This window comes from Primulina tabacum, chromosome 2, assembly GCF_025594145.1.
Source record: "Primulina tabacum isolate GXHZ01 chromosome 2, ASM2559414v2, whole genome shotgun sequence".
Lineage (NCBI taxonomy): Eukaryota > Viridiplantae > Streptophyta > Magnoliopsida > Lamiales > Gesneriaceae > Primulina > Primulina tabacum.
Genome location: NC_134551.1, coordinates 859,891 through 873,624, shown reverse-complemented (window position 1 = coordinate 873,624; position 13,734 = coordinate 859,891). Strand labels below are relative to the sequence as shown.

The window sequence follows — 13,734 nt, the reverse complement described above, 5'->3', positions numbered from 1 at the left end:
CCAACTGAAAGAAATCTAATCCAACGGTGAATAAATCGAATCGGATTTTTTGGATATAGGATAATGATCCTATTATTATTATTATTATTATTATTATTACATATTTGGCCATTTGTGTGTATTGTATATAATATCATATCCTTATCATCGATGTATGATAACTATTATTATTATTATTTATTTTTTATTATTATTAGTACTTATCATCTTTATATATATATATATATATATATATATATATATATATAAATATGATAAGTTTTATAAATGATAAATAAATATCTTATGGTTTTGATTAAATGAAATCTAATCCGACGGTGAATAAATCAGATCAGATTTTTTTGGATATATGTTAAAGATCCTATGGTTCGGATTAAATGAAATCTAATCCGACGTTGTATAAATCGGTTCAGAATTTTTGGATAAATGATAAAGATAATGTGAATAAATTTGGTTTTGTTATATAATATCAATCATATGAAGTTATCCAACTCGTACTTCAAAATTTCCAACTATCAATATACATCATGAATTATCAAAATTTTCATTTTTTTAATTCAGCATCATCTAGCTCATCTGATGAATTTGATTCACATGTTCAAGATCAATTTGAGTCCATCAACGAAACAGAAAATTTATTGGGGAGTCAGCAACCAATAACACAATTTTAGCGGCTTCATATGCTGAGCAACATGAAGTTGAAGTCAAACATGGAGGGTCGATTCCCAGTCATATCGTAATTCCGCGTGATCGAGAATTGGCGGATCGTAATCTTTTCAACGATTATTTTGCTGATAATCCAAGATACAATGAAGCATTGTTTCGAAGACGTTTTCGAATGTCACGAGGCCTTTTTTTCGTATTGTTGAAGCTGTAAAGAATCATGATCGTTATTTCATACAACGAGTAGATGGTCTTGGTCGGCTGGGACTCTCTACTAATCAAAAAATTACTGCTGCAATGCGGATGTTGGCATACGGTACACCAGCGGATGCTGCTGATGAATATATTAAGATATGAGAATCAACTACAATTCAATGCCTTCAACGTTTTTGTCGGGATATTGTAGAGGTGTTTGCAGAGCGATACCTAAGGTCACCTACCTCCATTGATATTGATAGACTACTGCATATTGGTGAAAAACGTGGATTTCCTGGAATGTTGGGAAGCTTGGACTGTATGCATTGGAGATGGAAAAATTGCCCAACAGCATGGGCATGACAATATGCGGGTCGTAGTGGTTCTCCGACCATTATTTTGGAAACGGTTGCTGATTATGATCTTTGGATATGACATGCATTTTTTGGTATGCCGGGGTCTAACAATGACATCAATGTTCTTGAGGCATCCAATCTTTTTTCAAATCTTGCGCAAGGTATCGCTCCTCCAGCAAATTACTTTATTGGTGGAAAAGAGTATCATCAAGGATATTACTTAGCCGATGGTATATATTCTAAATGGTCAACTCTTGTGCAAACAATTCATGATCCACGCGGTCCCAAAAAAAAATATTTTGCAATGAAACAAGAGTCATGTAGGAAAGATGTCGAACGCGCATTTGGAGTACTTCAATCACGATTTGCAATTGTAGCATCTCCAGCACGTGCTTGGCAGAAGAAACACTTGCAAGATATAATGACTGCATGCATTATAATGCACAATATGATTATCGAAGATGAGCGTGACTTGGATACACCAATAGAAGATGCGTTGGAAGCACCAACTCCAAATGTGGAAATGGTTACGGATCAAAATATAAGATTTCAAGAATTTCTTGCTCGGTATAAAAACATAAGGGACAGAGAGGCTCACTTCGCACTACGAGATGCACTAATCGACCATTTATGGGATTTATATAGTAATTCCGTTAATTAAAAGTTGGATATTTGTGTGTCATTTCTATTTTATAAGCATCATTTGAATATTGGTTGTATGTTAGTAATTTATGTTCAAAATATTTATACGTGTGATTGTAATTTTTTTGAATGATTAGTTAATTACATTTAATTAAGTAATAAGTTTAAGTATTTAAAATTAATATTAAATATTAAAATTTTTTAAAGTAATTATAAAAATATATTTAATTAATATTTTAATTCATTAATATATATAATGAATTTTAATATAGAAATGATTTTAGATATTAGTGATATTTTAATTATTGTGTTTATAAATATTTTGTGAAATAAATTATTTTTTGTTAATAAAATAATAGAGAATATTCGAGAATATTTCTTTTAATGTAGAGTTTAGAGTTGATGGGTTGGAGATGAATTTTATATTTGGTGTAAGAATTACACAATTTTAAAGTTAGTGCGACACTAAGATAGCGTAATGGGTTGGAGATGGCCTTAGACGTGAAAATCTCAAAGTTATGGGGTTAAAGAGCCTGCCTAATTACTAATTAATTGTAGAATCATTGGGAGCTAGCTAGCATTTATATTGTTCTGCGTGCTTAATTATTTTTTTTAACCAAATTTATAAATATAGAAACATAGCCCTACAAGCCTCCTAACCTTCTCCATTAACTTGTTACCAAATCCTCATATACGTGTAACCAAACTAAGTTATAAATGAGTACGTATCTTGTGAGACGATATCATTGATCCATATTTGTGAGATTAGTCGATCACATTCATATCTACCATGAAAGTAATACTATTGACATAAAAAATGCACAAAACTCCTATGAGACAATATCACGAGTCAATTTTGTGAGACAGATCTCTTATCCAACTCGATCCATAAAAAAATATTACTTTATATGTCAAAATTAGGACTTTTTCGTTTGTTTGTAAATATGGATCAAGTTAACGTGTCTCAGAGATATAGATCTGTTAGATAGTTTCACGAAAGATTTACTCTAAAAACAATATATTTTTCATGAGTTGGAATGTGCCAAAGATTCGTATCATAAAATTGACTTGTGAGATGATGTCATTGGAGTTTTGTGATCATGAATTATTAATAATCAAATCTATATTTTTGGATTGGTTGATTTTATAAACTTTTCAGTATTTCTTTTCAAATTATATATTTTGGTTATTTTTGAATATATATAATTTAAATTTTATATATATTCAAAATAAAGTACTTTATCTCAAACAAACTCCACTATAATCGTCTATTTTGAATATCAAATGAGATGAAAGGAAAACAGCTAAAATAAAACTGTTCTAAACTACGAATTATATATTAAAAAAATCTTCTAATTATTAAACAATTCAAATGAAAGAGATTTCTTCATCTTCACATCTTCACTTACTGTACATACATTATGCAACGAAATATCAGTCAAAGTTTATATTAATTGGAGCATTAATTATTTGGCCCATAATTACAAAATTATTAATCGAATTTGATTAATTTTAATTGACAAAAACTTGTGTGAGACAGTCTCACTGGTCGTATTTTGTGAGACGGATATCTTATTTGGGTCATCCATGAAAAATATTACTTTTTACGCTAAGAGTATTATTTTTTATTGCGAATATCGGTAGAGTTGACCCGTCTCACAGATAAAGATTCGTGAGACCGTCTCATAAGAGACCTACTCTTTTTAATTTGGTAGGACATCATCATATACCAATGTAAGTTTTCTCGAATTTCCTCACCGTCATCTTTCATTCATTCATTAATTAAATTGAAATGATCATTGCCAGCTCGATTCTTCAAAGAAAATAATTAAAACACAAATTATATATTTGAATGTTTTGCTTGCTCTTAAAAACAAATCGATCAGTATTCTAACCAAAAAAACTAAAAATGCAAAATAATCCAAATTTATTACACTAAGGCGTAATTAGAAAACCAAAATTCAATTTATCTCAGATTAAGGAAAAGAAAATAATTTTTTTTCTATTAACTTTGTTCATTTTTAAGTTTCGATTAACTAAGTTTTCAAATTTTGGTTTTGATGCTTTAACTTTGGTTTTCTTTTATTTTGGTATTATTCATCGGAGTGATGAAGTGGAACCGAAAAATTCTGATGTGACGTCGAAAAAATTGACGTAGATTGAAAATTGATGTCTTATCAGTTATAACGTCACAATTTGATAAATATAGCACCCAAAAATTAAATGTAGTATACCAAAATCAAAATTTGAAATGTTAATATACCAAAATTCAAAATTGGATAAACTAGTAGGAAAAAAAAATCATTTTTACGTTTTGAAAATTGCTATTTTTCTTAAATATTTTGTGCATGATCAAATTTTATATCAATAGAATTCACAAGCGAGTTGAAATCTTGGAAAATAGTGACAATAAAACATCCTTGCAGTCATTTGAGCAGAAATTTTCTGACAATTACAGAGAAGCCAAGCTATAAAATCCAATTGTAGAAGGAAAAAGAAGAGACCGGGTTTGGTTTATATTGGCTCTTTTGTCCAGCAAGGAAACGGAAAGGAATCTTGAATCAAATTACAAAAAAAATTATACATGACAGAGGGTTAAAGAACACATTTATCATTAAAAATAATGACAATGTAGCCCAATAAGGGAACATTACACGATATAATATGATCCACCTCCCTTTCCCCCTGGTATTTATAAACTAACCGTACCTTTGCAAATGTAATAAAAAACCATTAAAGATCAGCCATTGAAACCCTCAAAAGATCAAGAAATCGGTTCTAAAATGGCGGGTTCTGGTTCCCCTTGTGGCGCCTGCAAATTCTTGAGAAGAAAATGTGCGAGGGGTTGTGTTTTCGCACCATATTTCTGCCATGAAAATGGTGCTACACATTTTGCTGCTATTCATAAGGTTTTTGGGGCCAGCAATGTGTCCAAACTGCTTACTCATCTTCCGGTGAGTGATCGGTGCGAAGCAGCGGTCACGATTTCGTATGAAGCTCAAGCTAGGCTACAAGATCCTATTTATGGCTGTGTTTCACATATCTTTTCCCTTCAACAACAGGTTGGATTTGTTTTCCTTTTCCTTACGTCTAACTCTATGGTTTCATTTCAACGTCATTGTATATACATATATATCACTTGATATAAGACGTCAAAGAAAACGATCGAAACGCTGCTGTTTTTTTGTCGACCACTGAATTATGGGCAAACTCAAGAATAAGAACGAGTGTAATATATAATTGAGTGGATTTTGATTTTAAATATTTTCATTCAATGAGCAATTGGAGCCATCCTTGTCATACAGGCCGATATATTGTGCTTTTCATGTGAAAAAATTGAAATTTTACTAATAATTTTTGTAAATAGAGCATTTTTTGCCCTGTCCTGTCCTAAAACAAAACTCTGGATCCATCCCACCTGAGCTTTTGAGTTCTTAAAAAGAAAACTTCTGCCTTTTATTTTCCACTAACCCTTTTTTTTCAATAATATCAGGTTGTGAATTTGCAAGCCCAACTGGCTTCTCTGAAGGAACAAGCAGCTCAACGCATCACAAACAGCAGCTCTGCAAACCCTAATTCTCAAAAGTTGTACGGTGAAACCCATTCTTTCCCACAAGATATCCAAACATGGTGGCAATCCCATCAGAATCAGGGCAATAATATCCCCCAATATGATGCAAACTTCATCTCCAACAACGTTGAAAGCAACACTGGCTACTACACAAACGGAGGCATGAATCTGAACCCTTCCGTGAAATTCGAAAACTCGGGTTTTCGAGAAGAGAGCACATCGTTTGGCAGCACGGATTCACTGGATCATATGCGATCAAATAACAGGCAGTGGCCTTTTCAAGATGATTCGGATGATCTCCAATCGTTGGCTTTCAGGTACATTCAGCATGAAAATTGAAAAGGGCTTCAAGAAAAACACAATTCTTGGGTCAAGTGAAGAGATCTCTGGCAATTTTGTATTACTACAGTTTACAAATTTTTATGAGAATTAAGCATTTTTGGGGACTCCAAAAGGAGGGAAACCCTAGAAATGTTCCAGTGCCAGTCCATCTAATCAACACTATGTATGATTGTTTAGTTTTATCTAAGACCGTTTGTAAGATTGGATATGTAATTAATAAGTAGAAAATACATTTATTGTCGCATTGTTTTATGCATGATATTCTCATGTTCTCTGGCTTGAGCTAGTTATTTTGATATTAGTATTATGACATAATATAATCTTAAACCTGATTAATTATTATCAAGGTAAAATTGTATGCATATATACTTGATTAATTATTATATTTTCCGTTATCATCAACATAATTAAGCTAACTGTTCTTTCAGTTAAATTCTGAAAAATGAAGTCGATTCCGAATATATCGTGATATTTGGACGACCTAGTATCGATTTCTAAGCTTAACTCTGCCTTGTTTTACATACGAGATGCAAATCATTATACTGAAGTTTAGCTCTAGTTTTTTGGTTTTCTTAGACCTTGTTTTCTGATCTATATGAGATCTATACTAATCCAGAATCAAGTCATGTTCGAATCATAAGGGGAAGATCTATTTTTCATTTACAACTCGAACCTGAGATATTGGTTAAGCGCGCATTTGGTATTGTTTTTTGGGGTTTTGGTGGCATCTTTTTTCTGCATAGAGTGTATATATTTGTAACCTTCTGAGTTCTGATACGTACATGCAGAAGATATAACACATAAAATTAAGGATATAATCTCAAATATAGTTTATTCATTAAGGATATTGCATCATTTTCGTGATACTTTTCATAGTAATTATTCTTGGCTGCTCACTTTGTACAAGTTTTCTGTGCCGGTTCAACATATCATTAACTCTGTGATTATGATCAGAAGAAAATATAATGCATCAAAATTAATCACTAGGCCAAAAAAGGCTTATCAATGTCATTAATCATGGAAAATATATATTTTCATCGTTAAAGACTAAACCATTTGATCTTTCCTTATTTTTAATATGTGGTACACTTTTGCTTTTTTTTAAAAAAAAAAAATCGATAGCTGAAACCTCTTTGTCAGTATTTTGTTTGCAGTGTGCCTCATGATTTTCAGGTTACCTATGCATGAAAATTACACGGAGTTAGAGTTTTGAGGGGTCGAAAATGCTCTCTCAAGTATTAAACAGTGTTTGCACAAAATTTGTGTATAGCAAGTGCACGAAAACGTAAAAAAATAAAACGACATAAACTCCAAACTTGACTGTTAGTTTTAGTCTCCTAAGCTAATAAATTCCCTGAAAACAAAAGGAGATGATAATAACGTTGGAATGAGATAAATGAACTCATGACATTACTATGTATTTACAAATAACAAGAAATTCACAAAATGTGAAAAGTATAAAAAAGTTTGCTAGAAACACAAATAAAAAAGAGGTAGAATGCTTATAAAATAGAGTAGAAAACTTGAATATCTAAGACTGAAATATGCAGAGTGTTTGCAAGTTTTGAGCGAAGTGTCGTATGTCCTTGTTGTCTGCCGCTTTCTCCTTTTTGTTCAGCTTAGGAAGTTTTCCAACTCACAGCACTCCTCTCTTCGACTCTTCCCCACAATTTCCCCCAGCTTGCCCCCTATTTGACTCATTTAAACTGTAATTTTGAATTACAAATGGACCTCTCTGGTTCTGGACTTTGGCCTAATTAGTTCAACTCACTCAAGTTTAGCAAACAAATAGTAAATTAACCACAAAGATATTTTTTCCCTTTTCCTAGTTTTTAGCTCAATCTCTCTATAAAAATATTTAAAAATTTTGAAAGTGTTATAAACTAAACAACTAGATTCATCATATCAGTTGACATGTTTATATAGTAGTGCAGGTTTTTTTTTTTTTTTTGATTTTTTGATTTTTAGTGATTATTAATTGGTTTAGTTACTAAAAACAGAAACTGGGCTGGGTGTTTAAGAAACCCATTCCCAGAATTCAGGAAATGGGCTGAACTTTCTTTTAACTATTTAAATATGGGCCATCATGAATTTATTTATCCATTTTATAAACAAGGCGGTGCATAAATAATAAATAAATAAATACAAGTTGAGAGCTGGAATACATAACATACATAAATATATATTGGTTCAAATTAGTCTCACGTGCAAACCCAACAACCAAATTCTTTTTCAAATCTTCACGAATTAATTAAATATAGAGTGCAACATGATAATTTTGAAATAATATATTTTAGAGTGCAACCATAATTTTTGGACTAAATTGGTTATTTTCCCAAAAAATTAAGAGTAGTTATCTTGTGAGACGGTCTCACGAATTTTATCTGTGAGACGGGTCAATCCTACCCACATTCACAATAAAAAGTAATACTCTTAGTATTAAAAGTAATATTTTTTTATGGATGACCCAAATAAGATATATGTCTCACAAAATACGACTCGTGAGACTGTCTCACACAATTTTTTGTCAAAACATAATTGGACAACTGATTTTTCTTATTTATAGTTAAATTAATAACAATTATTATAGAAGAATCGATAAATCACCTTTACGTGTGTGTGTGTGACAATATAGTCAATATAGTTAGTCACCTTTCTGTTGCAATTTTCTTTTCAACTTTAGTCAAAATATATAAAGCCCATTCCGAACTAATAAAATATTCAATTAAAAGCAACTGCTTTCCATCGTTCAATTAATGGACTGTCGTGCAAAAAAAAAAAAAAAAATCACTTTTTATTCATTATTTTACTCTCTCGTGTGTTATTTATAATGTTTTACGCCGATTGAATTGTTTGACTAATAAGGCCGACTAAATTCCTATGCTAATTCTTTATTCGTTGTTCCTCTAATGGTTCATGACATATTATGAAACGGCCCGAACTGCATCATTAGGAGAGGTCGATCTTTGATATCATTAAAAAACACTCAGATTTAGCGAATATCTTATGTAGATATATCCAGTGAGAATAATAGTTGAATCAGACATTATTTATACATATATACACTTACAATCACAATTCGTATGTATATAATCTAACAATTTATTTGATCAGTTGTATATTTTATCCTATGTCGTATACTTTTTTAAAAAAAAGTCGAATTTGGCTTTACTTTTAAGTTGTACAAGAATGGAGCTTTAATTTCTTGATCGAATAGAGAAATTTTTTTTTCCAAAAGATTGACTTGTAAACAGTGTAGGCGGTAGAGTGCACTGAATCGAGGGGACATTTGGTCTGTATATTTGAGTACAATTAGGGTCATATGGTTAACATATACTAAAATAAAAGTTGTGAATAGTTTTTTTTAATAAAAATTTCACCTTCGTTCTAACCAAAGTACTAGGATTTCATGCAACTTAATTAATATGTGTTTCTTGTAATTATATCTCATGTATAATAAATGGATGCACGTACATATATATATTTATAATATTTCGGAAATAATTTTTTAATGATCTCTGATTTTTTTTAAATCTATTTTTTCAAAATGAGGATCTAGTCCCACCAAATTAAGTGAGCATGCTTGTCAAACTTCTTCGTTTAATGGAAAAACGACAGAAGAGTATTCAAACCTCAATAATTGTATGCATTTTCTTTTCGCCTATGTGTATATATGTATATTGTATTATTATGCTCTTGAACTGATAAAATATGAAGGACGAGTACAAATTGATCATATCTATTCGTTAATTCAACTGTTTCCATTCAAAATTTACAAGCAAATCAAATTAAGGTAGGTCTATTATGAGACGATCTCACGAATGAGACGAATCAATTTTACCGATATTCACAATAAAAAGTAATACTCTTTGCAAAAAAAACAATACTTTTTTATGGATGACCCAAGTAAAAGATCTGTCTCACAAAATACGATCCGTGAGACCGTCTCACACGAATTTTTGCGATCAAATTAATGTATGAGATTAACATATTTCTTCTAAATTATTTGCTTAGATCAATATTCTGAGAATACAGTGAAAGCCAGCCCTTTTAATAGATGATATGATTACTCATACTCTCCACTCTATACAATCACAAAGTTAAAGCCAAAACATTATATATCACATATTCTCTTTCCCTAAATAATAAATATTAGAACTGAAAATTTTGTGGGGTCATAAATAATAAGATTAAAAATAGATATTTGATTTAGTATTCATTCTTCGTCATTCTGAGGGCCAAAGCTTGGAGCTCACTCAAGTCAGTCTGTGAAGGTCTCTTCTTGCTGTAGTAAACAGTTTCAAAATCTCTGCAGCTTTGTGTTTCTTGAATCCCATTAATATTAATTACATTATTCCGACTTTGATCGATCGAATCAAGAGAACTCTGAGGCGAAACCGAGTAATTCATGTAATTTGGATGCGATTGAACTTGTAATGATCCCATGTCTAATGGTCCCGAAATCATGTTGTTTGGCCTTTGATTTTCTGCGTTATTTCTTGATGACTCCATCAGATTCTGCGTCAGCTGAGCTTTAACCTGAATAAGTTGAGCTTGCAGATACGCCACCTATATATATAAAAGAATCAAGAACAGATATTAAATCTCCAATTCCACAAAATCTGCACAATTTTTTCAAGTATATTGACTCGCTAACCTGTTGTTGTAAGGCGAAAATGTGGGAGACGCAGCCATAGACGGGATCCCGAATTCTAGCTTGAGCTTCGTAGGCAATGGTGACAACGGCCTCACACCGATCAGGTACAGGAACATGCAGCAGAAGTTTAGCCACGTTGCTGGCTCCGAATACTTTGTGAACGGCGGCGAATCTTGCGGGGCCTTGCTCCGAGCAGAAGTACGGCGCAAAGATGCAGTCCACCACGCACTTGCGGCGGAGGAACTTGCATGCGCCGCAAGGAGAGCCTGTCCCGGTTGCCATATGTATATATATTGTAAAATATTATAAGAATTTGAAAGATTTGCAGAAGTAAAGGAACTATAGGCACACGGGGACACTAGAAAAATGGTGGAGATATAGGAGGTTTATATGGCGTATGAAGTGGAGACATGGAAGGCCTCTGTGTAGGGTTACAAGGGACATCCATTAGTTGATATTATAATAATTGTTTAGTTCCAAATATTTACATTTTTTTTTATCCACGATTGTTATCTTTAAATTATCACTTGTAGTCTATAAATCACGTTAGTCAAGTAAATTATATTGGATAAAGTTATGTATAACATGCTCATTCGACAAGAAGATTAAATCAAACTCATGATCATTGATCAAACATTCACTTGCTTTATAAATTCGTACACAACCTTGGAGGTAAGTTTTATAGAGAAATTCTATTTTACTTTATTTAATGATTACATGAATATAATATAAAAACTTGTTCAACATAATTAATGTATTTAACGAATATGATTGATAAAATAAATAGATAAAACAATATTAAATATAAATATTTGGAACAAATAGAAAAATGAAACATAGTCTTTATACATGAAGCGGATGAAATATTATTTTAACCCAATTGGTCATATTAAATAATTTTAAAAATTTCAAAAAAAAAATAATTTTTCAAATTTCTTTCCGAAATTCCGGATCAGAATCTGGTTTTCAATATGTTTTAATTAAGCTTAATATCAAGTTAATTATATCAATTCTATTTTATTAAAATTAAGGACATGATAGTAAATATCTATGGACATCAAATTTTTCTTCCAACTTTATCTTTATATGTTACTAATATTACACTTTTGTTTTTTGTCTTTTTTTTTTAATTTCAACACACACTTTTATTTTTATTTTTTTATTTCAACGATTCAAATATCAATTTCGTCCCTCCATAATTTGTCAAGTTTTACTTTAGTCCATCGATAATGATAAAAAAAACAGTACACGCATACATCACGTGTACAGAATAAGTAGTAATATATAAAATATAGTGTAACTTTAATCACACACATATATATAATATGTGTATTCTTTATAATTGTTGGTGATCTTTTGGTCAATCTGTATTTATTTTCCGCCGAACGCCGCACCTGGGAACTGCTGCTAAATTTTTGTTGGTTTATTGAAATTGTTTTTTTTATAGATACGATTAGCTCTAATATCTAATCATGATTAATTAATTTTTCCACTTTGTGCCAACTTTCATAATTTTTTTATTATCAAAATTTATTATCATATACATAACGAAGCATTTGTTGAATGGATTGAGAAAACCACCGGCCACCCCTCCTAAAAATACATTTATTTATGGTTATGCTCATCAAATAATCATTTTTTATTTTTACCAAATGAATAAATTAATTTGATTAACCGTCCTATTGTTTTTTTTAAAAAATATTCGTTATTATAAAATACACAAAAACTCATGTAAAACCATATCACATGTCGACAGATCTCCAATCCGATCCGATTAATGAAATAATATTATATTTTATTTTAAAAATATTATTTTTCATTTAGAATATGGATCAGATTGACACATCTCACATAAATATATATGTGATACCGTCACACAATAAACCTACTAGAAACAATATTACATGAATGCTAACTTGGCTTATTTCAAAGGATATATGTTATAATTTCCGAATAAAATATATTTTAAAATTTTTACAATTTTTGTTTGTAAAAAAATTGTGAGAGCCCAAAAGTCTCAAGGCCCAGACCAGCCCAATTGGATTAAGTTAAAATAATATATAATTAAGTTAAAAAAAAAACGAGAATCTTCGTTTTCTCTCTCCCCTCTGCCGAAACATTTCATTCTTTGTCAAACAATTTTCTTCCGCCTTTGACCGCCCATAACTCCACCGTCGGTCATCGATTTTCGAAAATAAGCATAGTTTCGGAATCCTCTCGATGATAGCTATCCATTGATACCACCCTTGCTAAGAAAAATCGCGATTCCCGTAAACCCGTCGGAGACCGCCGCCTAATTTCGCCGGAAAATCGGGAGGAAACATTAGATTCTGTTGTTTAAAGCTCGAATTCGAAGCGTAGAACAAGATTCAAAACTTTCAGAGGTATAATTCAGATTTTAGGGTTTCGAATTTTGGGTATTTTGATTTATTTGAGTTCCAACAATTAATTATTGGGTTATTGTTGTAGGTTCCGGAATTGTGCAAGTTGGAGGTATAATCTGGTGAACCTAGAATTTATCGCAGTCGCATAAATATTAGTTTAGCGTCATTTAAAGCTAAAAAAGAATATTTTGCGACGATAAAATAGAAATAATTGATTTTAGGTATTTTAGTCGAATATTGAGAATTTAGAAATTTAAAATGCCTAAATTGTTGAAATTGGATTTTTAGTGAATTTAAATGGTTCTGAAATTTTTATATGATGATAAGACCATTTAAATTAATATTCAGGTGATTTGTCTGAGTTGGCATTTACCGGACTTTCTTGAGGATTTAAGATATTTTGTGGTAAATTAAAGTCAGTTGAGGTACGCATGAACTGTTTTATTATGACGTCTATATGATGTGAAATGACGTTAAGTACTTTGTAATGAGTTGTGGCGTGCCTTATGTGTTTCTGTGAATACGTGATTGCATTCACGCATTTATTTGAGTTGATACTATTGTGGCATAGCATTTCGAGCCTTGACTCCTTTGATTGCTATTGATATTGATCTATCGAGTTGTTGCGTCATCGATGGAGTGGGTGGGTAGGATTAGCACTCCTGGTGACTTGCATAAGGGCTGAGCAGGTCGCTCCCGTACCCTCGATGCTACGTGCATGGATGAGCGGCGGCATGATATTACGTTGCTGCAGTCCTGGCACGGGTGGCCACTGTTACTGTTGCTGATGCGTTTCATTTGGACTCCGCTTTGGTATCCATTATTTTGTTGTTACCGACACGCATTGCATTGCATTTCATTGTATTTTACTTGATTTTATTTCATGTCAGTTATATTTGTCGTAATATTACTGGTTCGTCGTAC

At 31.6% G+C, this 13,734-nt stretch overlaps 2 protein-coding genes and 1 pseudogene across 2 annotated transcripts; 2 read left to right on the top strand and 1 right to left on the bottom strand.

Moving 5' to 3' along the window:
• The first annotated feature begins 426 nt into the window (after positions 1-426).
• On the top strand, positions 427-1,965 carry LOC142537132 (uncharacterized; annotated as a pseudogene).
• A 2,604-nt stretch (positions 1,966-4,569) lies between these two features.
• LOC142537214 (LOB domain-containing protein 29-like) lies at positions 4,570-6,013 on the top strand. The gene is made up of 2 exons (XM_075642767.1): positions 4,570-4,918; positions 5,350-6,013. The coding sequence occupies exons 1-2, from the start codon at positions 4,640-4,642 to the stop codon at positions 5,764-5,766; spliced, it is 696 nt and encodes a 231-aa protein (XP_075498882.1). The 5' UTR covers positions 4,570-4,639; the 3' UTR covers positions 5,767-6,013.
• A 3,804-nt stretch (positions 6,014-9,817) lies between these two features.
• On the bottom strand, positions 9,818-10,766 carry LOC142537213 (LOB domain-containing protein 16-like). The gene is made up of 2 exons (XM_075642766.1): positions 10,427-10,766; positions 9,818-10,338 (listed from the first exon to the last, which is right to left on the bottom strand). The coding sequence occupies exons 1-2, from the start codon at positions 10,706-10,708 to the stop codon at positions 9,979-9,981; spliced, it is 642 nt and encodes a 213-aa protein (XP_075498881.1). The 5' UTR covers positions 10,709-10,766; the 3' UTR covers positions 9,818-9,978.
• Between the last annotated feature and the right edge of the window lie 2,968 nt (positions 10,767-13,734).